Source organism: Neolamprologus brichardi, chromosome 19 (genome assembly GCF_056152115.1).
Source record: "Neolamprologus brichardi isolate AB-2024 chromosome 19, ASM5615211v1, whole genome shotgun sequence".
Lineage (NCBI taxonomy): Eukaryota > Metazoa > Chordata > Actinopteri > Cichliformes > Cichlidae > Neolamprologus > Neolamprologus brichardi.
Genome location: NC_142122.1, coordinates 2,271,490 through 2,295,396, shown reverse-complemented (window position 1 = coordinate 2,295,396; position 23,907 = coordinate 2,271,490). Strand labels below are relative to the sequence as shown.

Below are 23,907 nucleotides of genomic sequence, written 5' to 3'. Positions count from 1 at the left end.
CCGGTTTGTCTCCACATTCCCCGCTGAGGTTATGCGCCATATTGGCAGTCTCCTCCATCTCAGCAAGCGTCGGGCATGCACGCCTCTAACCGGTTATCGAGGAGACGTTTGTAAATATTTACTGTGGTCTGCCAGTCGAAATACAACACTATGGAGGCGGTCAAAGCCTTTAACAATGAGGTTTGTAAGAGATTCTCGCTAAAAAATTTGAGTATATTGAGGATATGTTGTCTAATTCACAGTCGCGGTAGCTAGTCGGCTAACGTTAGCATCTTAGTAAAGAAGAGGGTAGTGTTTGGCAAGGCCGCTGTTTCTGCACAGCAGTGCAGCGGTAACGTAAAGTCAGTGAGTGTGTACTTCGTATAAACTGGCCACACATCATGCAAGAAGAGAGTGAATTTGTTAGTACAGCCCGAATCAGGATTAAATTCTGTGAACAAATATTACCCAACGGCTGCTAGTAGCGCTAAATAGCTAGCTCGCTAGCTAGCTCCAAATTAGCAAAACCGCTTGAGCTAACTATCTGATGTGAACATGGACAGAGCATCGCTCATTCACCTTGGAAAGAAACAACAAATGATTGTGAATCAGTACTTTCCAAATTACAGTTAGCTTCCCGGTGTATGCAACCTAAACAATGTGAAGTAGCAGCGCATATCCACACTGTTAAGTTTAGCCTTAGCTATCTGAAGCCTCCAAGCGGAGACCGCAGCCGTCATTTGTCTACATAACACAAAGTCTTTGCTTTAGCATGATGATCATTGTAAATAACACCTGCATTTAATCCTAGTAAAAAATCAATCCGCTGTCCACCACAATCGAATTGCGAGTGTTTGTTTTAATGACGATACTAACGCAAATACCTGAGTCAGAGGCAAGCCCCCGACGTCGCTTTATTGTGAACTTGGTGTCTCTCTGAGCCCCATGATAGCGAAAGCCAAGGTTCTTTAAATTGTTAATAAAGCTTTGTAGTTGATAAATGGGTGTACTCATTTAGAAAGCTATTGGGTGGCAGTTTACGGTTCTTATAGGATCGCTTCAGTATTTAAACAAGCTGTTCTGTCTTTTTCCTTTCATATTTCAGCTGTACTCATTGAATGAGTACAAGCCCCCCATCTCCAAGGCCAAGATGACTCAGATCACCAAGTCTGGAATAAAGGCTATAAAAGTAAGTATGCAGTGTTATAGGATGAGGCAGGTAATAGAGGAATAAAGACATGATTATTAAAGAGAACTGTTCCTTGGCTCCCAATAAATACAAACATATGCATGGTCTAGCAACCAACATTATTCTAGTTTTGTTGAGTTGCTCCTACAGTAGAATAGACCTCAAGTAATTTTAAATCTCAATTTAGGTCACAGCACACTAAAGTTGTGGTATGTTAATGTTATCCGGTATGAAGATGGTAAAGAAAATGTGGGACCAAAATTTCTTCAGTCACATTCTGGTTTGGTCTTTAAATGATGCAAAACTGTGTCTTAATGCAAATTGAAGCATCCAAAACAATATGTGGTTATTGGTATTTAAAGGAATAAAGATGAAAATATAAATGTTGACTTTTACTACAATGGCAGTGCAGGTGGTTGTATTCCCTTTGGCTTAACACACGTAAGACCTCCAATTCTAGACAAAGGGAAACATACATTTGTGCGTAGGAACAGCATGTGGAGTAAAAATATACCAAATCAAATATGCTGTAATGACCACGTGTGAATAAGGGAGCAGCCAAAAGAAGCTGCTTTTTTAAAAAAAATCTTATGCTGTTTACTGGATAAACTACAAAGGAATGTAGGGTTATATAAACTCATCAGCAGTGTGTGCAACTCATCTGCTCTGCTGTAAAACTGCGTGGTGTTTGCATAACTTTTAATAATAGAACAGTTTAATAAAATCCCAGGAAAGCTGAATTACCTAAGAATTAAAAAATATATGAGGTGTTGCCCTTCTGCTACCTTTTATGGTTTCTCATCAGCCTTCAGGCAATAAGCAATTTTTTTTATTGATTTTTTTTTTTCATGCAATAGAAATGACTTCATATGTGTGGGAAATATGATGATTAGAGGGGCGCAGTGAGACTGAAGTACCTCGCTAGCCAAACATCCCAGTTTAACAGGGAGTTTCAGCAAAGTCGAACACCAATCAAATCTATAGGTTTTTATCAATTTATGTAGTTTTCTTATAGTATGTTTCTAATCAGACATTTGTTTGTTATGCGTCGAACATGGTAAAGTACCAGTTAACATTTTGAGTGTATGAAAAGTAACTGAACCCAGGGATGTTGAGTTAACAGGTCGTGTATCACATCACACTGAGGTTTTTTTGCCTGCTTCAGTTAATGTCTGCATATCAACGTCTGTTACTGCGCAAAGTTCATTTATGTGCTAGGCTGTTAGTAAATAACGTTTTCAAGCTTGAAGATACATTTTTCACCATCTGTATTTATAAGTCTCTTCGTTTAGTTTTTTTAATAAAACTGACTTTTAATTGTGTAAAAGGCAAAAATGTTAGTAACAAGTATAACAGTAGCTTCATTCCTGTGCAGTAAGCAGTGAGCCAGCGTGCACAGCGCCAGAAACTCGGGAATTAAAGTTAAATCCAGCAGTCATTATTTTTATTTATATAAGTCTGCTTTGTAACTCATCAAAGTTATTTTAACATATGCGATAACTGTTTTATTGCTGTTATTGTAAATCATGGCTGAATTCACAAACTGATAACAGATTTCTTTTATACATTGGAAATTCTACACACGTTACTGTGAATACAAAGCTGTTAAAAGGCTGCATTTGATTAGTTTTTACGTATATTAACACATCAGCAGCCAACAGCAGTGCACAGCGGCTTTAGCACTTCTTGTGGTCTGGAAAATATAGATGGGATGCCTTGAGTAAATCGGTTATAATTCTAAATAAAACAGATGTTAGACATAAAACATTAAGGTGAATGTGTTAGGTGCCAACAGCGCATTAAGCCACATTCAGACTACGGCAGCTTGCCACTGTGACATCATTTAAAATGAGCGTTTTAGCCTTTGTTATCTTAGGGGTTTAAAACCAGACATGATGAATGAGGAGAGCAGGACCTGACTGTGAACCTGTGAACTTTCTCATTGGCTTTAGTATACCCTGGTTGTGTCATATAATCTCCAGATTTTACTGATTGTGCTAAATTTTCTGGGGCAAATTCATCCCTTCTGCTGGCTTTGATTGATCTGTGGTCTGATGCATCACTCGGTCACGGCTCTACAAATGCCTAATCTGACCACTGTAACAGATGTAGACTGATCCCAGTATAAGCCAGTCCTATTGGAGTCTGTTGTGTATTTTACACAATTACAACAAACAGAACAATCTTCAGTCAGCAGTTTGTTGCGTGAGCATCAAATAAGGTGAAGAATACAGCTTCACATCATCTGCCGTATTAGTTTGGTTTTTGATCATTATTTTCCTATGATGTAACACCATAACTGCAAATCCTCTGATTAAAAATGATACGCAACCAGTTGTTATTCTGACCTAATTATGTTCAGTGGTACACGTGTAAAAGCTGCACTACTTGTTTTTTTAATTTTGTTTGCAATATTCACATCTCATAATAACAAGAGCCGAGTGCTATAATTAGGCTGAAATTAAATGTGATAAAAATAGAGCTGGTTATTAATCTGGCTAAATTAAAGGATACATGGCAGTGAATTTGTTTTGGGAGGCGTTTCTGCCCACTGAGACTGAGCTTGAATACTTTTCCATGTGTGGGAAACAGACTGTTGTCATGGAATTAGTGAGTTACATTGCGGGATGCAACCAAATTAGCTTTTTAAATATATCTTACTGCTGTCTGATTTTGAATCTATGGACAACGTCCTAGAATGACTTTGATGGAGGAAAAATAAAATCCTACAGTGAGTTCCGACCTCCGCTTTTATTTTGTAGTTTTTTCTGATTTTGACAACAATGACAATAAAGTGCAGACGCATGCGTAGCTGTATTGTTGTTAGCTGTTATAGTGTTGAAAGCAGTTGGCGCCATTTCTGTTCTTGCGTGCTGTTAAATGCTTTAAACTCTTGTACTTGTATTTCACTTGAATATTTTTAGTTTAGCTGAATTTGTAACTAGTTCTAACGTCACAAAATGAACAAATAGCAATAAAAGTCTCACTCTGCTTACTCAGCAGGAACTGTGCGTCCTCATGTTGCAGGTGGACTGTTATATTTTAGTAGTTTTGCATGTTGGTTCCTGTTTACAGGTCTGTCAGTGTATCATTAACACATGGCATGTAGCCAATACACAGCAAAATCTGTGTGTGTTAAAAACCCCAGCAGAAAGTGAGACTCTACATCTGGAGAAATCTTAGTAGTAAAAAGTAATCAGTTGAAACCCAAAGAAATGCTGCTGTTTTTTATTTTATTTTTATTACTTAATTTTATATATAGATGATTTATAAAAGGTGAAGGTCATTTTTACTTTTCAAAGTGGGCAAAAAGTGTTTTCCCAGAACGGTGCTTTTTATAATTTGCATGCTTGGCTGGTATCCTGCACACTGTGCCTATAATTCGGGGGGTGTTTTGCATCGCTGATCATTAGTCACTAACAAATTCTCTTTAGACTTCATTGTTTAAAGTTGTTCTTATTATGAAATACTCAAGGACCAAAACACAGTTTTCTTCTTTACAAAATGAGTTATTTTTTAGTCATTTGAATTCTGGGCCTGACACTTTGAGTTCAGGACACCAGCCTTTAACAAAAGTCCTCTCATGATATATTTCTTTGTCCTGTTTGCACTCTAAAGGAACTGCTCTTCTTGTGGTGTTTCTATGCCTTGTGTTACCTGTGAATAACACCCGTTTCCCCTTCCCTCAGCAGCTCTCCCAGCTCCCCCAAAGCACTGAAAGTGAAGCAGGAGGATGGGGTGGAGAGAGTTACAAAGAGATAAGAGAATCCCTAACCAGCTTAGGTAGGAGTATGGGTTGTTTCACAAGGAAGATGGAAGAAGACTAAAATCATTTAACTGAATTTGTTCCCACACACCCAGAGATGCACAGCTTTTGCTGTTCTGGTTGTCTTGCGTTGGTCGATGCTGGCTTTGAACTCTTGTTTTTCATATTGAAGTTGCAGTCTTGTTGATTTTCTTCGTGAGTTATTTGAAGATATTTGTGTTTGGTGCAGTTAATTAAAGTCAGTCTTCTGTGTTGCTTCATGTTGGATGGAGCTGGAGCGGAAATTCGTTAGCTTTGGGTTTAAGATGCCATCAGTGACTTATTAAATGTTGAGTATACAGTTAACTGCATGAGTCCTTTAACATTAAATATACACGTTTAGTGCTTTTATCTCCAGCAATACTCAGATTTGCATGTCAAGACTAAGTTTTTATTAGAATCTTATATTTATTTCATTGAAGCTTGAGGTTTAAAAACTGTAAATCCATGTTTTGGCAAAGCAGTCGTAATTTCTGTCTTTTGTACATGCAGGAAGTTTGCCTTTTTCATGATACCGTGTAAAATAACTGAGAAATTCAGTTAAATCTACATATTTCAGATGGTGATTTGAATGAAAGCTTGGGGCTGTTGCTTCTTGTTGAGTCGTGCTCAGATGGAGGAGAGCTTAGAGAGCTTAAACTAGATTGATGATGGTGCTTCAGTGCTGGAGCTGATCCGTAGGATAGGGCGCCACATGATTTTAGAAGTTTCTCTGTAATGTTGCTGATCATTTCAAAACAGCCAACATACGTTTGTATGTGATAAACAAAAAATAATAAATGGAAAACGATGCATATGTGACCTGCTGGGATGGTGCAACAAAGCATCTGACATTACATCTCAGATGCTTTTCTAAGAGACTGATGTCCACAGGCAGCAGTTTTTATGCTGCCATTCAAAATGAATGAAGATTCTAAAAGTAATTTTCATTCATAGCCAGATTAGAAATGCTCTTTTTAGTCACTGCCAGAGTTACATTCCCCTCTGCTATTATTTAGTGTAGATATCTGTAAGAGGAATGAACAGCAGTGCTACAGAAACTTAGCATCTTCCAACCCAGTGCACTTTAAGTGTTTTTGCACAAAGGACTGTAAAATAGAAACTTCCAGCACAGAAAACTGTTCCTGTGGACTCAGCATCGAATCTTTAATTTGGTTTAATGGGCAGAACAGCCTCAGAGTAAGGTTGCATCTGAAGAGCACTTAACCTTACTGGATTGTTACTATTCTCCATATACTGAAATTGGATGAATGATTAAAGACAGGATTTTAGTTTGTCTTTCAGCGTATCTTGAGTTCTGATAAGAAGAGACAGTCCTGCACTTTAAAAAAGGAAAAGTTACCTTAACTCATGAACCAGCCTGACAGACTCACACATGTTCAGACAATTATTTTCACAGCCAAGTTTTTTAAAAATTGATGAAAGTGTGGCATTAATGTAAAACCGTTAACGCCTGTAAGGTGCACAGCTACAAACCAGCGAATGCTGCGTTTTTGCCACATTCTGCATTTCGTCTGTGACCAACAACAAGTAGGAGAGAAATACATGGTTTTGAACCAGCCGGGTTCCACTTACACAGTCTGTGTACGCTTGTAGGTTGCCTATATTTTACCCGTGTTGACCCACTTGGCATTGCCCACCAGCAGCTGTAGATGTCTCGCTCTTTTCTTTGTGTTGTTTGTGTGTATCAGTCTGTCTGTACTTCCAGGAAAAGGACAGCTTTCAACACAAAAAAATCTCTGAAACATTCCCCTTTAAACCATGCAATAAGTGATACTGATCCCCGTCTGCACAGAATCCGTTAAGACCTAAAATTACCTGTGAAGATTATTGTGAAACGAGTTGGTCTCAGTGGATTATTTTAATTCCAAGCGTCTGTGTGGCCCACAGGCAAGTGGTGGCTTTCTTTTGCAACATAAACTATGTTTCTTTCATTCACAGTTCAGTTTGTACTAAAATGCAGCAAAGTAGCAATACGAGAACTGTAACAGCAACCTTTAGCACTGGTTTAAACTAAGTTGGTGCAAATTACAGTGGTCACCAAACTACCATTGTTTGAACCAAAAAGACATTAAATATTAAAAGTAACCTAACCTGACAGCAGCTATAACAGTGTGTGTCAGGTAATGAATGATCAGGAATAATTAGGAACCTCTCTGCAGTCTGAGGAAACAACACACAGGGTAGTTGATTAGTTACTACAGGATACAACCGATAAAATCCATGCAAATATTTTGTGAGTTTAAAATATTTTTAGACTGACCTAAAATGACCCGATCTTAAGTCATTTTACCGCCACTGACTTCCAGCCTTGTAATTTCACTGGAGGAATTTGCTGCATTTATTTTCGAATCAGGCTTCATCTTTTAGATTTTTCGGATCCAAAACGCCCGTCGGGCTATATGATAACCGACGGGTGGGGCTGAGGTAGATTTTGGTCACCCGACCGGAGATATCGCTAGCTCCGGGGATGTCGGGCTAGAGATTTTGCGAGCTCTGAGATCTGACCAATTGGATCACTGCATTTCGCAACAGGTGTGCTCGTAACTCAAATCGCGCACTGTTACTGAATACACAATGAGATGGAAATGGTAAAATAGTCCTATTTAACCTCAGGCGCACGGTTAGATGCTGCTCCAGGTCAGTCGGCTCTCTCTTAAATGATTCCTCTCCATTTTCAGATAAGGTCCCAACTCAAACGATTAGTTCATTAGCAGGCCTCTGGAGAACTTCCAGACATGTTGAGGAGGTAGTTTAGCCATTTAAACCAGCTGTGTTGGATCAAGGACACATCTAAAACCCTCGAGGCCCTGATTTAAAATGCTGCTGCTGCTCCTGAGAAGTGGATGCAGACAGAATCTGTTTCCTCCTTTTCTGGTTTGGAAACATCGAGACCAGCTTATGATCGCTTCATGTCTACTCCTTTATTTATTTGTTTGTTTATTTTTTAATCAATTTTAGCAGAAATCCGACCGTTTGGTGTATATATATGTTACACGACAAGTTTGGATCTGGAAATTTCTGAATTTCGTGTCGTTTTTTGCACATCGCGTTCGGTGTGTAACAGATTTACTCTACAGGATACTTCAGATGTATGTAGCTATGAAAGCTTTAAAATTAATTATTAAAGTGAATTTGTATTGAAAACTTTTATTGGGAATAATTAGCAACTGTTTCGATGCTGTTTTTATTTTCTCCTTCTTTAATGGATGTTTTAAACTTAAACGTGCTGCTTCGTTTAGGTTTTTTGCATTTGCTGCAATATCAAACAAGAAATGTAACATCTACTTCATGAAGCTGACGCTATTAGCTGCTAGAGTCACACACAGTGACTCGGATACTTTCTTAGAATATTTTTTATTAGAATATTTGTATAATGCCAGGACAGTTTGAGAGTGGACAGGAAGGCTGGGAGAGACACAGTAAACAAACAGGGGCAGATTCAGACCCTTGAGCTGTACGTCTCAGTGAGCTGTACCCAGCATGGTTACTTTTATGAGAGCTAATAGAGGACCAGTTATAGAAGCTCTTCCCTTATTCAGGGGCCACCACAGCAGGTAGTTGTGCACGTCTGATTTGGCAGACTTTTACACCGGATGCCCTCACTGACACAAACCTCAAAGGGATTTGTGTCTCCTAATAGGCTCGAAACAGATGTTTTCTACACAGCAGAGCCTCATTGAATAAATGTGTGATAGATCCACTGATCTAGGATCAGTTATGGCTTTTAAAAATAATTCTGTTAGACAGGAGCAGAGGAAAATTCCTTACCTTATACTTATAAATGTGGCACGATGGTCCTTTGTAACAGTCCCTCGCGTATCATCTCAGGTTAGTGTGGAAATTTAAAGATATTAATCTGAAAAGTGCAGTTAGAAAATACTAGATATGTAACTTATTTTTAAATGAGTTTTATCTTGTTTATTTACTTAAAGTCTGTTTGAGTCTGTGACTGCTAAATACAAAGAGATGAAGTTACTCTTTATATGTTGGAAGAAGTAAAAAAAGAGAAAAAATAAGTAGGATTTGGATGATGTTGCTGGCAAGTATTTGCAGGTTGAGAGAAAATAATTAGACTGGTTAAGTAGTCTGACAGAAACCCTTTAAATCTGAACACATGTTACACGAATGAAGCAAAAAATTGGCCAAGCAAAGACTTAGTTTATTTTAAGAGCTACATGAAGGCATTCATCACATTCCATGTTCAATGAATTATGTTTTAAATCTGACACTTTGCATCACAGATAATATTTGAGACCCTGGAGTGGCAGAAAAGTCTGCAGAAGTTAAGGTGGTGTTTCTGTGAGCACTGCATGTAGTGGCTGCTGGTGTAATGTAATTACACATTAACAAAATAAACAAATTCAGTTTGTTTTTTTCCGCTGCTACATTTCAGTGCTGTGAAACGTTTGAGCTCAGCCTAAATGATCCTGACTGACATAGAAAATCACAAAGCTCTCTGCTGAGTTTGAGAGAGACGTTTCATTCAGGAAGTATGAATTGATCATGTCCTGGTTTCTATATCTGCAGTGAAATGCCACATGTGCTAGCATGTGGCCGATGCTTGTTTGGTGCCTCGAGTGAAGAACAGCATCTCTGTTAAAAGTGGTGAAGATTACAGCTTTGCTTAAATGATCCCTCTGTCGCACCACCTTATCACTTTGTCTCATGAAGAAATTTGCCAGATTAAATATAACCTGATCATTTACACTCTTCGTCGTCATCATGACATCCGCAGGTTACCAAAGTTACTAATAAATGATAATACCTTTATTATAGCAGAGTTACGAAGTGCTTCACAATTATTTATCAAGCTTTACAAACATAAAACGGCTCAGGAAGAACGAGGCAGGCTTTAACTTATTTCACAACCTGTTCAGCTAATCCACTTATGTCCACTGATTATAGATGGTGGTAGACTAGATTGTGTGATATGTGGATAAGGTTGAACATGAATGGCAGGGATGAGCTGCACAGTGGGACGTTAACTCTCTGGCTTTTGTCTCGGTCCCTCTCGCTCTCACATCATGTGCTGTCAAAGAAAAGCTGTAAAGTAGTTGCTGTAATAGTCTGATCGCACGATGGTCTGTAATTTGCTCCTTTCAGTTTCTGTCTATTCCATCGAGCATTTTCAAACAGTGTGTGTGTGGGGGGGGGTCACAGTATTATGACAGTAGTACATAATTATCTACAGTGTTTGCATACTTGCCTAGATTCATAATGTGTTCATCAGAAACATGCACGTGTGTTTTACTTACTCAGTACTTTCTAAATGTCTGTAGAGGGACACAAACCACCATAATCACAGTGATGCTACTGTGCTGCTCATGTCTTCTGTCTACAAGTACAAGGATGAGTGCAGTTCGGTAACAGTTGCAGGTAGTGTTGTGCATATCTTTCACACACACAGCCTGTGCAGTGTGTGACCAGTTGCCTGGAGACTGGTCCACACTGCAGCAGGTTATGTGTGAGCATGTGTTGTTGTTTTTATTTATTCTTTGGTGTGAAAGTATGCGCTCAGTAGGGTTTCTGGAAAGGGTGGAGAATCTGTGAAGAAGACTGTCTGCTAAATGTTCACGACAGTTGTCTTTGTTTTTCATACCCAGACCCAACTTAACTCATTAGTTAAGTTGCTGCCGCTGTTGTTGTTAAAGCTAAATCACAGTTTAAGGGTCACGTAGAGGAAGTGTCTGCCTTTACTGTACGGGGAAGGAGGAAGAGACCTTAAAGGAAAGCATAGGGAGAATACAAGCACATCAAAAAAATATAAATACATCGTCAGCAGGCTAATGGAGTGGAGATGAAACACCCAGTTAATTTATTCACCAAGCCAAGTTTTCCTTTCTAATGGAATCTTTTAAAGGACTGTTTATGTGTCCTGGTGCCAGTATTCAGTGTTGTTGCACAAAACAAGTCACCTCTAAACAGTTTCAATGGTCCACTCAAGAGCCAACAATTCCTGACAGAGCTGAACACAGCATCACAGCTTATGATCCCAGTGATCACAGGGAAGAACCATCGCTAGCAGGTTGCTGGATCATTGGAGGAGCTTATTTTATGCAGGTTTAGTTCTTGTAGTAGATAATCGCAAGACACAGAACTCTGAAGGAGGAAATAGTTGGTCTTTCTGCAGGGCTGATCTAACAGTGGCATCATTTCAAACAGGGCTTGAAGCCCCAGAAAGCTGATCCTGTTGCCCAGTGTTACAATGGCAATAGTAGTTGAGTTACAGTACTCGTAGTTCTGCGTGTACTTGCCGTAAGTCAAAGTTGTCGCTCAGTGTGCACATTTATTAATCTAAGATAAACAACAAAGGTGACATGCTTTGTTTCCAGGGTGCAGTTACTTTAATTATTTACTAGTCTGTTGATTGCTTTTAAAGTAAATGAATAAAGTTACTAAAGTTTGTTTGCAAGTTTGAGTCTGTGAATGGCGAACTGCAGTTCCCACAGTCACACCATGTTAAGTCTTCATACTTTACAGTTTCTGCTGTAAATTTCTTGTCTTGAAATTTCTAGTGGACTGATTTCAGCTTCACTTTCCCTTGCATATGTATAATGTGTATATATTGAATATTGTAGTTTGCAGCTTTATGTTGGCAAAATTTCAAAACTACCAGCTTGCTTGTTTAGCTTTACTTGTATCATATCTAATGACTTTTAAAACAAATTGCTGGCAGTTTTAGAAAAAGCTCTACATTGTATGTTACCTTAGATAAGTTTAACTTTGACTGCAGCTGAACTTATTGGAATCACTCCTCCAGAAACATCATCAGACCGGCTCCTCTGCTGTACTTTGACTCCATCTGCTGGCTGTTTGCAGAATTGCATCATTAACTAGAAATTCTGACTTTTCTTAGCAGGCTGTGTAAATACTTGTGGTGAAGGGCTCCCTTTCATTTGCTTAACCACAACTACATTGCTGTTGTGCAGTTGTACAAATACACAAAAGACTGAGTCAGTAGTAAATCTTTGAGCCCCAGCAAAGATCTTCCTGATGGGATTTTGTATTTTAACATGGCACTTGTGTATCTAAACTTCACAAGAAAGCTTCAAAAAAATGTTCAAGTTTAATCTTCGTCTTTCATGAGGACAATATTAGCATTAGCAGCTGTCGAGTTAAACTAGATGTCAGTGATATGAAGAGATTTTGCTGCAAATGGGTGCACAAAAGTAACGTCTACCAAAAAGTCACTTTTAGTGCTGCACAGAGTTTCAAAAGTACATTTGAAGGTGCCTAACTGTCAAATATTTTTACTGTCAAAGCGCTGAAATGCTGCCTGTTTAAATGAGAAAAGCCTGTGAGGCTGTTACTTTCAAGTGTGAAGTGCTCAGACAAAAAATGTCCATGAAAGCAAGTACAATGATTTAATCACAATGATTTAAACGAACTAAAGCTAACACTGTAATACCCATCTCTCTTCTGTCAATATTAAGCCTATTTCTGACATTTCTGATTTATTTATGAAATAGTTTTTCTGTGCATGCCATAAGGTTTTTTTCCTCTGTGAGATGAAAGCACCTTTTCCATCAGTACCTACTCTGCTTAACTCGCCACAGTTTTCGGGGTTTTCCATTAGGTCATAGTACCAGGTACTAAAATAGTACTGCTCGGCCGACGTACCAAGTGATCCGATACTAAAATGTGACGTCATCAGACTGCATGCCACCGATTGGCTGGTCAGTGGTGTCACTTGATGAGTCATTAGTCTCTCGTTCCCGAAAATCAAAACCGCCATTTTTGAAACAACGCTGTGGTCCCCGAGCCCGAAAAGCCACAGATCGAGCAGCCACCGACGTCCACCTTTGCTGTAGCGTTCGTATCGCATACTGAATGCATCACAGGACGCTCAGCAGCGTTGCTATGACGACGACCATTCACATTTAAGCTGTACTCTATTGTAATGGAAAAGCAGTCGATCCAAGTCGAGTCGTGGCGAGTTAATCTGAGTAGGTACTTCAGGGAAAAGGGGCTTAACCCTCACAATGTCCAGGTTAATTTGGGGGGAGGCAAAGAATTTATTGCTGGTAACGCAGGAAGACATCCATCAACAGACCAAAACTGTTGGCCTGTATTTAGACGACAAACAAAACTGGCAAACTGTCTTTTAGAAACATGATCTGAAGCCAGGACAGGCTTGTCCTCATCCTGAGTAGTTACCAGGGTGGTTTACTGCTTACTCAGGCGAGGTCCTGTAGCTTGACTTGTTGCTCTTTTGGTCTGAGTTTTTGGGGAATTGTATGCAAGTACATAAACATTAATGGATTTTAAACAGTTTGGCTCACAGGGGCACAAACCTGGGACATGTCATACAAAAGCAGTAGTGGCCATACAAGTCAGGACTGTTGCTGTTCTTGTTGTTATCCCTGCAGGACTGGTCTGCATACATTTAATTCAAGCAGTGTGCTTTATCTTATTTAACAGAAAACTCTGGATTTTGTATTTGGCTAAACTAAAAACCACTTTAAAAAATTGTTACTTTTTTGGTCATTGTTACTTTTTTTAGTAAACCCAGAAATCTTTTTTTGTTTGGCAAATATTTGTTTATGTGCAGTAAAAACCCCACTCTGGCCTGCATATATAACAGGAACGACCTGACACTGGCACGTCTTTATAGATGTCAGCTGTGCAGCCCATAATATCTAAGAGTTGCTAAGTGGTGTAAGTTGTAAATAAGGAAGAACCTCTCAGTTTCAGAGTAGTACAAGTATTTGACATTCTGGTGTTTGGATTAGTTTAAGTAATCTAAGTTACTTCTAGCTCTTGATTTATGTGAATTTACAGAAATGTATGTGGGACTTTTGCAGTCCTAGCATAGATAATCCACTCTGCCATCCATGGGTGGCAGTGTAAACGACTATAGTGTTAAAATAAAGATGGGAGATAAATCGAAAGAAAAATCTCACTAAGCCATCAGAAGCTCTTCAGTGCATCTTGACACATATTTTCCAAAGTAGGAAAATCATTCTTCAGTTCATGTTGATGAAAGCGTGACCCATCAACATCTAAGAAGAGACCCTTCAACTCAGGATTTAAATGTTCCAACGTAGGATGAGGAGGGGACTCACTAAGAACACATTTGTATAAATTTATAGCTACACTTAAACTTTTTAACACACCTGTCTAGACAGTCTATATATATCTCTGCTATAAATCAGTGTTTCGCACACAGGATCTGCTTAGGCAGTCAGTCCAAGTGTTTTTATTTTTTTTCATGTGTTTGAGACGAAGACAGCAGCAGCAGAGATCAATTGCTCTTATTTGAAAGGTTTGGCTGTTTTTAACCAGCTACAACCGGCTCTTCCCATCCTGCGTTTCCCTACCAGTGTGTGCCTGCCCCAACACCGGCACCGCCAGGAATAGAATTCAAACCTGTGGGAAACATGAGCGATATTCCTCTGTGTGGGTGTTGACGGAGTGTTTTTGCTGACGCAGTCTTGTTTTGTCCTGCACGGACGCTCTCCCCTGAGGAAATGTTGCTCTTCTGCTTTTTCTTGCATATCACACTAATGCACAGTCATCACGGTCATAGAACGTGGAGCTGTTTATGGTTCATGTCTGTGCTGGAAGAAGATGAACCTCTGAAATCACTGAGATGTTTGTCTTTCCATCGAGTCTTCCTGCTCAGTGTGTTAGTGCCTAATTGTTCCATACGGTGGACTGTGTGAAAGCATCTGCATTTGTTGTTTCTCTGCTCTTTTAGTCTTTAGGGGTTTCCTTTAATTTGTCACTTTGCCTGTATTTTAATTATAGATGAATATCTACTCTACTGGGGTTTTACTAGTAGTGCTACTAGTTGTCTAACTCCAGAGTGACCTGCAGGCTGGTGTGATCATTACAGTTTAATCTGTATTCATGAGCCACTCCCGTCCTCAGCCGTAATTTTGATCTTGTCTGCAAAGCTGTTAAATTTCATGACTTTATATTGTGCAGTAATTGCGATGTTTGTTCACAGACATGAATAATAACAGCCACACTGTTGCAGATAGTAAAATAATTGTTTTTTTATTATTTGGCTCTTTTAGTTTTTGAATTCTTGTTTAAATCCACATAAAAGTGATGATGCTGTCTCCATCTGTCATGTCTGTTGTATCCTCCTTTAACAGCACTAAGCTTTAAAAAAGCAATTATTTATTTATTTTCTTTTTTGTGCATGGCATTAATTTGTAAATCTGAGGAACGGGGAGATAAGACGATTTACTTAAGAGCCTCCATCCAGTCTCTCGCTGTTCCCCTTTTGTTACTGTGCTCTGCGATGTTGTTGCTCAAGTCACTCAAAATATTTTTTTCTCTTTGCTTTACTTTCAGTTCTACAAGCATGTTGTCCAGAGTGTAGAGAAGTTCATACAGAAGGTGAGTTAATGCTTTAATGAGAAGCACGAGCCACATCCAGGCAGGTGCAGAGATATCCGTACGTTGCTCTGCTGTTCATATATCTCAACACCAGCTGTCTTTCTTCGACAGTGCAAGCCAGAATACAAAGTCCCGGGGCTGTATGTCATCGACTCGATCGTCAGACAGTCCCGGCACCAGTTTGGCACAGAGAAGGACGTATTTGCCCCGCGCTTCAGCAAGAATATCATCTCGACGTTCCAGCACCTCTATCGCTGCCCTTCAGATGATAAGGTTGGACCGTTTTTAATAGTTTTCTGTTCCTCTCTGTGGCTTCTCATTCCTCGGTTTCCCAGCACATTACTGTGACATACAGGGCGTTCGATTGAGTGCGCATGTCTCGTGTGTGATCGGTCACAGAAATATTTAAAGGTCATGTGTCTGAGAGAAGGTTTTTGAGTAAATAATTTGTCTTATTTTGTGTCATCCAACTTCCAGAGTAAGATTGTGAGAGTCCTGAATCTGTGGCAAAAGAATGCGGTTTTCAAGAGTGACATCATCCAGCCTCTGTTGGATATGGCGGCGGGGATTCCTCCTCCCAGTGTCACACCCGTCATGCCCAGCAGTGCTGCCCCGGTCAACAACACTACACCCGGTCAGTAGAAGCACATTAAAGTTCAGATTTGCTCCTCCAATCACTGCTACTGTGGTGTTTAACATTAACACGGCGACCTCGTGATTCTCTCTGTGTGTCCAGGGACCCCGGCTACACCGGCCACTCCAGCCAACATAGTGCAGGGTCTGCCTGACTGGGCTTCGCAGATTACCAACACCGACACTGTGGCTGCCGTGGCCCAGATCTTGCAGAGTCCCCAGGGACAACAGGTAAGTGAACACATCCTCCCAAAAAGTGTTTACATCAGAGCAGCATGTGTAGCTGTCGGAGTGAGAAGGCGTTTAACTTACTTTGTTGTCGCCTGTTACAGCTCCAGCAGCTGGTGCAGAGTCTGCAGATGCAGCAGCAGAAGCCCCAGCCGTCCCTGCTGCAGGCCTTGGATGCTGGCCTAGTGGTGCAGTTGCAAGCTCTGACAGCTCAGCTCACTGCGGCAGCTACTGCCAACAGCCTCAACCCCCTGGAGCAGAGGGTCTCCTCTTTTAATAAGGTAGTGCAGCAGTCAGCAGCTGTGAGTTTATTTTTATGCTTCTGTGGCAGCCAGAGCTGGAGGCGTTGTTTTTGAGTTGGCTCCATGTATATATGCACATATATGCAAAAACATTTGCATTCATTGAAACAAAAAACACTTCTTTTTTGTAAGAACTCGAATTCATTGGCCAGCGAGAAAGAAATGAAACAGAAATCTATAAAAGAGTTAAAACACAAAGTTAGTGGAATTTTGTGTGTAAACAGTCAAAGGTCTTGTGTGCATGGATGCTGTTGAAGGCATGCATCCTTGCTTCATTTGAATTCTCTTTATTTCTACTCACATTTTGTTTCTGTTGCAGAAACTTTTGGGTCCTTTTGACTTCGGGAACGATTCAGAGCGTAACGAAGAATCTAAAAAGGACAGCTCAACATCTCAACTGTGAGTTCAGTGTGTTTGACGTTTGTTTTAGTCCTTCGTTAACCCTTTAAGACCTACCATAGAACCAGGAGCTTATATTATATGTTTACATGCTGTAGAGCCATTTTTGGGAGCATTTCAAGTTGCTATACATCAATACAACCATTACAGCCTTAATTTTAATAATATGTCTGCATTAAGTGCATAGTAATTACATAAATTGCAAAAAAGTGCAATAAACTACAAAAAAATTGAAAATCGTTTTTGTTTTTTTAACATATATTTCTAGTTAGAGAAATTTAAGAGGCTTATCCCTCAAAACTGTAAATACAAAAAAGTTGCACAAAATAGTTTCCCACCACAGGAAATTTATTTTCAGTGTCTTCATAGTTTTATTTTTGAAATACACCAATTTTTATACACTGCAGGAAAAACAAAAATAAATATTATAGTGCAAATTTGCAAAAAAGCAGCATATGCATCAAAATAAACTATTTCCAGCAGTGCAATATGAGTCCTAAGCATCCCAGAAACCACACAGAAAGTCATAAAGTCAAACATAACTTTTAAAAACACCAGTATAGGCTCATATAGGCCGGTTTTAAAGGGTTAATAGTGATTCTGCTGCTTCCACCTGAGAGTTTGTGTCTAATCACGCTGCTGGCTGCTTCCAGGCCCATGGTGTCGGAGCCCATTAACAGCTCCCTCTTCCATCAGTTGGCTGAGCAACTTCAACAGCAAAACCTGGAGCAGTTTCAGAAGCAGCTGCTGGAGCATCAGCAGAAGGTAGAGCACGCACACAGAGAGCGGCCTGTTTGTTCTGCATTTATGATTTGCTACAACTTGCATTCTGCATGTTTTTGCAGGCAATGAGCATAGAAGGGCAGGACTCGATCTTTGGGCAAGAGAACTCGGTTTCGAATGCTCAGAGCAGCAGCCAGCCTCAGCTTCCAGAGCCAGACAATAAGATCGACGACTCCATAGACAACCAGCAGCAGGTACGCCCGTGGGCCATTACTGCAACTTTACACTAACTTAGAGGTTGGTGTATGCACTTAATATTTGGAAAGAAATGCATGTCTAAAAGCAGGACTGCATTAAATGATTAGTTAGCTCTAGAGATGGGCTTTACCTGAAACTACTCATGGGTTTTCTAGGACATGGATCTAGATGAAGGCCCGGATGGGATGGAAGAGGAGATCTTTGAGGCTGAAGAGAAGAAGACCTTGAACACACGGTCTAGAACAAGGTCAAGGTCACGCTCCAGGTTGGTTTGACTTTTGATGCCTGGGTTTGATGTTTAAAATCAACAGGCTCAGGGTTTAATGTTAGCATGACAAAAAGTCAGTCTGGAGAGAATTCCCAAAAGGTTTGGCGTCGTCTCTCCTCAGATCTCCAAAGAGGAGGAGGTCTAGGTCGCGCTCCGGCTCACGGAAACGCAAGCATCGAAAACGGTCGCGGTCACGCTCTAGAGATCGCAAGAGGAAGTCGTCGCGGTCTTATTCTAGTGAGAGACGCGCCCGAGAACGAGAGAAGGAGCGGCAAAAGAAAGGACTTCCTCCCATACGGTCCAAGACTCTCAGTGGTAAGAGGAAGTCATTGTTCTGTTCTGTTAAATATTTGCAAAACTTTTTTTCCCCTGATGAGTAAAAGTCCCGTTATTTTTCCCCATCTCGTTACCTAGTGTGCAGCACAACTCTGTGGGTGGGCCAGGTGGATAAAAAGGCCACTCAGCAAGACCTCACCAATCTGTTTGAAGAGTTTGGCCAGATTGAGTCCATCAATGTAAGCAGACCTCTCCCTCCTTTACCCTCTAATTTGGTTGCAGTGTGTCGTTTTGATCTCTTAACAAGAAACGTAACGACGGTGCCCCAGCCTGTCGTTACTGTAGCTGTTCCTAATGATCTGTCCCGTGTGTTTTTTACTTACTATCTTTCTTTCACCAGACACACAAATCTGTCAGTATTCTGCGCTGCGCTCTTTTGCTCTCTTTAACCTCCCCTGTCCTCGTGTCTCTCTGCAGATGATCCCTCCCAGAGGTTGTGCCTACATCTGTATGGTCCACAGGCAGGATGCTTACCGCGCCCGTCAGAAGCTCAGCACCGGCACGTTTAAGATCGGCTCCAAAATCATCAAGGTCCACATTACCTTTACAGTTTATTCCATTGTGTTCTTTGTTCGTTCTACACGGTGAAGCTTTAGATTTAGGTGCACATGGTTGTATATTACAGAAAGCTATAATAATAATCTGTTATCTTGACCTTTTGTGCGTCTTTGATCCAGATTGCGTGGGCTCTGAACAAAGGTGTAAAGCAGGAGTACAAGCAGTTTTGGGATGTGGACCTGGGTGTCACGTACATACCTTGGGAGAAGGTGAAGCTGGATGACCTGGATGGCTTTGCCGAAGGAGGAATCATCGATCAGGAGACCGTCAATGACGGTAAGAGGAAAGGAGCCTTTCTTTGGCTCAGACTCTGTTAATTCTGTGGCGGTGTTTGTTGAAATAAAAGCAGGACAAACATACGAGTTTGTGCACAAATGATGAAAACAAAACAGTTATCCAGGCAGACAAATCTTGGCATTTCATCATCAAGTGAATTTACTCTCTGCCCCGTTCCCTTTATTTATTATCCACTGGAAAACTCGGTGAGGAATCAGATTGAGTTGGAAAGAAAAACTGAACTCCTTAATCCAAACAAATAATTGAACAGTATTTGTTAACATTTTTTTTTTGGTTTGTGTCTGCAGAGTGGGAAGCTGCCAAGAATACTGAACAAGCCAAGGAAGCTGCAAGTCAGCCAGTGAGCACTGAGACTACAGCAGCATCCAACACCCAAACCGAGACCTTCAACCAGCAGGTTACCATGATGCCAGTGCAGGTACAGTCTGCCTGTAAACTGTAAAAGCAGTACACCACCATGATTCTGATTAGTTACGGCACACTGTTGTAAACCATTAAGAAACTTTGAGTCGCTGAGATGTGTTAAGGGATTTGTGTATCATAAAACTTGGGAGGTTACACTATTTTTCTTTTAACAGCGTTTTGTTTACACAGTCTTATATCCCTCATATTCAGCTTCCGGTTGCACAGGCGGTTCCCAGCGCGGTCGGTTTGGTGCCTCCTGCCTTCCCTGTCACCATGGGCATACCTCCGCCAGGTTATGGGCCGCCGCCACCCTTCATAAGGGCCAGCTTCAATGCCTCACAGCCTCCGCCAGGTAAATGATGCACGTGTTGTAAAAAGATGAGGCCGAGAAAAATTGACCAGCTTACACAAACGATTCTTTCTTGTCCAGGTTTCATGCAGGCTGCTCAGACAGCAGGGATGGCCTCCGCATCTGCCTGTGAGTCTCTATATGCTACCAGTACATGGATGTGAGTTTGAAAGTGGAGCTCCCTATTAGACCGTCAGGTTTAAATATGTTTTTGTTTTGTTTTTTGTTACCTGTAGCTCTGGTCCAGCCTTCAGTGGGCTCCAGCCAAGATGCTGTCAAGGATTCACCGTTCGCTGCTATGATTCCTCCAACAAGCACCATCCCGGGTAGCTTCATGCCCTCGGCTATCCCAGGAGCTGGCGTGTTCAACCCAGTGGGAGTGCAAACTCAGCAGGCCGCTAATGAGAAAACACAGTCTGCAGAGGGCATGGATGCTACTGCAGAGCTCACGCTGCAAGGTGACACATCGTTACTGTGTTTGAATACTTTTATTTCTAGTATTCATTTTTATGTCTCCTTTTTTAAACAATTCTGTCTGCACTTGTGTTCGTCTGCAGGCATGCAGAACGCTGTCCGCAGTGGAATGGGGCTGCTGGGCATGCACCCTACAGCTTCCCTCACCCACCCCCTGCATCAGTCTGGACTGAGTGGGCAGAGGATGCCCGGCCTGCTGCCTTTGGATGTGCGCCCCAACCTGCTCCAACCCGGAGCCGCTGCTCGCTTCCCGCTGCTCATGCAGCAGGCCCATGCCCAGCAAACCCCCGGCCTCCTAGACGGTCCAATCCAAGCTCAATCCCGCCCCAGGGCTCCCTTCTCTCAGCTGGACCCCTTCCACCGCCCCCCCAACATAACCAGTGAAAATGTATCCAAAACAGAAGATGAGTCGTCCTCTGGCGCTGACGAGGGCAAAGACCAGGACTACCGCTTTCCTCCGATGGAAAAGCAGAGCACGGGTCTGCTGCGGACGCCTCCCCCAGAGCACAGGGAGCCTCTTGCAGGATCAGGAGCAGGCGTGAGACCACCTTTGCTCCAGACCCCAGGTACTCAGCCAGCCAGATCTAGCCTCGTAGGCCGTCTGCAGGCTCTTGCAGGGTTTACACCCGATAACCGCTGGAACCAAGCCAGAGGGGACTTTGATGAACGCGACGGCATGCGAGGAGGCCCCCAGGCCCCAGGTGGTCCAAAGGGCTTCCCGGAGGCTGGTCCCACACCTGGGCAGAACTTCCCCAGCCGCTTTGATAACCGTCCCGGGACAGCAGCCGGTGTTTCTGTAAATGCCGGAGCTGTTGGGGGGCCACAGGCTTGGAACCGTAGCGGTAACGCTGCAGCTCCTTTTGAGAGCGAGCTCCATCAAGACCTAGATGAAAGAAGACGCCCATGGGACAGGCAAAGAGATAGAGATGAAAGAGATTTTGACTTCAGGAGGGAGATGAATGGAAACCGCCGCAGCCGCGAGAGGGAGCGCGAGAGAGACAGGGGCCGCGACCGCACCAGAGAACACGAACGCGAGCGAGACCACGACAAAGAGAGGGACCGCGAACGCGGAGGCTCAGCACCCCTTCTCCCTCTGCCCACACCTCTGCTACCAACTCCACCTCTCAATCCCAACCTGACACTGAACCAAGGCAAAGTGCTTGCTCCGCTTAAACTGAACCCTCAGATCCCGCCACGATTCCAGCCCCCGCTTCTGCCTCAAGCTCAGGGCAAGCTCCCTCTGCTGGGTCTCAATCAGGCAGCGCCTCAACTTCAGATCAGGTCTCCTCCTCCATCACAGAACCAAGCAGCCGTGCCCGAGCCCGAGTCAGAAACCCCAACTCCATCCGAGGCCCCCCAGGCGCAGCCGACACCCTCGACGCTTTCGCGCGACCCGTCATCTGACGGCGAAGGTCAGAGCACATTGACCGAGGCGCCTCCAAAGTCAGAGTCGCCGCCACAACCAGAGACTTCTCCACGCACAGATTCACCATCCCAGCCTATAGCCCAGTCCGCCTCTCAGACCACTGCTTCTTCTGACAGTGACACCCCTAGCCACGCCTCACCACCTGCTGAGGCGTCGTCCCAGGACTCATCCATGGCCTTCACACAAGCTGCCAGCCCCCCCGAAGATACGACTCACTCTGCGGAGGAGCAGAAAAGTGGACAGAACGATGAGGAGGAGTCACAAGAGAGACCCTCCTCTCCCCAACCGCAGGGGGTCAGTGGACCTGAGCTGGACAATGATCAGAGTGAGCCCGTGGAGGATGCTGCAAGTCTGCCAGTGGTAGACACTGTCACAGACACTGAGGGGACATAATCATCACTCAGTAGGTAAAAGATCATTTTGTAAAGTTGTCTCTTCTTCTCTGTACTCATGTCAGCAAACTACCACCACCACACGGGACATGACGATTACTGACTCACACTGTCTGATAACAAATGATTTTATCCTCACAGAAACCAGTGTACTTAAATAGAAGGCTCATTAGCTGATTTATGGATAGAGACTTTTGTTTGTATTTTATTTCCTTTTTTCCTTTTTTTAAGTTGTAATGCCACACCACCCATTTTAATTATGAGCTTGGTGAATTTTATCAAATTGCCTGCCAAAATGTTTCAATTGTATATGGGGAAATTTAGCTTTGACCTTCCTATGGAAGAGAGTAAGACATCCTGGCTGTTCGACAACGGATTGATATACTTGAAAATGGCAGCTGTTGGCCCAATTTCTGTCTCCTCTTCTTTTAAAATGCTACTGCAAAGTTTTCAATGAATGCTTTTGTGGTGTCTTGCAATGCTTTTTTTTTCCTTTTTTTTTCTCCTGAGCAGAACAAATGGCCTCCATACATTAAAACCAGAACAGCTGCTTATAATTGGGAAAAAAAATGAGCATTTTAAATAGAAAACATGAAAATGTTGTATCCCCAAAATAAATGTCTGTAATTTGTTTCTAATTATCCAGTGAACACAAACAGAACATTACATGCCCGGGGGAAGAAAAAGAAAAAGGAGCAGAGGGATGTTCTGATGTCGGCTGCATATTGTTTTAGTTTGAAATAAACATGCTTTGTCTGTTTAAAACACTTGCTTTAGGACTGTTTTCTGACCCAGGACCAGTGGAAAATGCTTTACAGACTCGTGCGCGCACACACACACACACTGTGTGCTGTCACTTCGGTCGATTTGATGTTCTTGTAACTCAAGTTGCTGCTATACCATCCATCCACAGAGCACTTTGTTGGATGCAACCGTGGGACTTGTAGTTTTAGTCTGAGGACTTCAGCCTGTATGTTTCCCTAAGCTTTTTGCTGGGTGACTGTTGAGGATGGGATTGTGCCTTTTTGACTGGATTTGTCGTTCACGATGCTATCCAACACTACTGTGCGATGTACATCAGACTGTGCGTGCAACTCTGCTTTAGACAGCTCACTGAAAAGAACGCTCCCTGCACACAATTGACTGACCTACAGTTTGAACGGTGGCTGCGCCGTTTGTGCAGCGCCGTTTGTGCAGCGCCTACCTAGAGAACAATATATCCTCCATCGTTCTGTGCATGCAGGCCTGTAGCCATGTTTTAACCTTCTGTCTTCTCTTGTTCATTTCATACCTGTAGTGGTTTTCTGTTGAGACGTACCTCTAGATATCCATAGTCTGCTGTTCTCTCAGACCAAATGTCTACTACAGGAGTTGTGATGTTGAATAAAAGTTCAAGGTGCATCAGACTTTCACTCCTTACTGTCATGAATTCCCATTCAGGCTGACCAGAATCATTATTTTGGGATTAATAGAAGTCCAATTCACGGGATTGGATTGCATCGCAATAGTCTGTAACATTTCAAGCACCACCCA

The 23,907-nt window shown here is 42.1% G+C and overlaps 1 protein-coding gene across 4 annotated transcripts in view; it reads left to right on the top strand.

Moving 5' to 3' along the window:
• Positions 1 to 31: 31 nt before the first annotated feature.
• The window catches only part of scaf8 (SR-related CTD-associated factor 8), a 69,509-nt gene continuing 45,633 nt past the window's right edge, over positions 32 to 23,907 (top strand). For 2 of the 4 annotated variants that reach the window (XM_087832725.1, XM_087832726.1), the window contains exons 1-20: positions 32 to 180; positions 1,085 to 1,168; positions 15,282 to 15,326; positions 15,438 to 15,599; positions 15,804 to 15,960; positions 16,063 to 16,190; positions 16,292 to 16,468; positions 16,809 to 16,888; positions 17,542 to 17,653; positions 17,734 to 17,865; positions 18,025 to 18,134; positions 18,259 to 18,452; positions 18,552 to 18,652; positions 18,891 to 19,004; positions 19,151 to 19,307; positions 19,616 to 19,746; positions 19,923 to 20,085; positions 20,164 to 20,211; positions 20,319 to 20,540; positions 20,640 to 22,389. In XM_087832725.1, the coding sequence (XP_087688851.1) occupies positions 151 to 180; positions 1,085 to 1,168; positions 15,282 to 15,326; positions 15,438 to 15,599; positions 15,804 to 15,960; positions 16,063 to 16,190; positions 16,292 to 16,468; positions 16,809 to 16,888; positions 17,542 to 17,653; positions 17,734 to 17,865; positions 18,025 to 18,134; positions 18,259 to 18,452; positions 18,552 to 18,652; positions 18,891 to 19,004; positions 19,151 to 19,307; positions 19,616 to 19,746; positions 19,923 to 20,085; positions 20,164 to 20,211; positions 20,319 to 20,540; positions 20,640 to 22,375 (4,083 nt within the window). In that variant the 5' untranslated portion in view covers positions 32 to 150 and the 3' untranslated portion in view covers positions 22,376 to 22,389. Of the gene's footprint in view, positions 181 to 1,084; positions 1,169 to 15,281; positions 15,327 to 15,437; positions 15,600 to 15,803; positions 15,961 to 16,062; positions 16,191 to 16,291; positions 16,469 to 16,808; positions 16,889 to 17,541; positions 17,654 to 17,733; positions 17,866 to 18,024; positions 18,135 to 18,258; positions 18,453 to 18,551; positions 18,653 to 18,890; positions 19,005 to 19,150; positions 19,308 to 19,615; positions 19,747 to 19,922; positions 20,086 to 20,163; positions 20,212 to 20,318; positions 20,541 to 20,639; positions 23,800 to 23,907 lie in introns of those variants that run through there. The other 2 variants (XM_087832727.1, XM_087832724.1) reach the window with 2 other exon arrangements.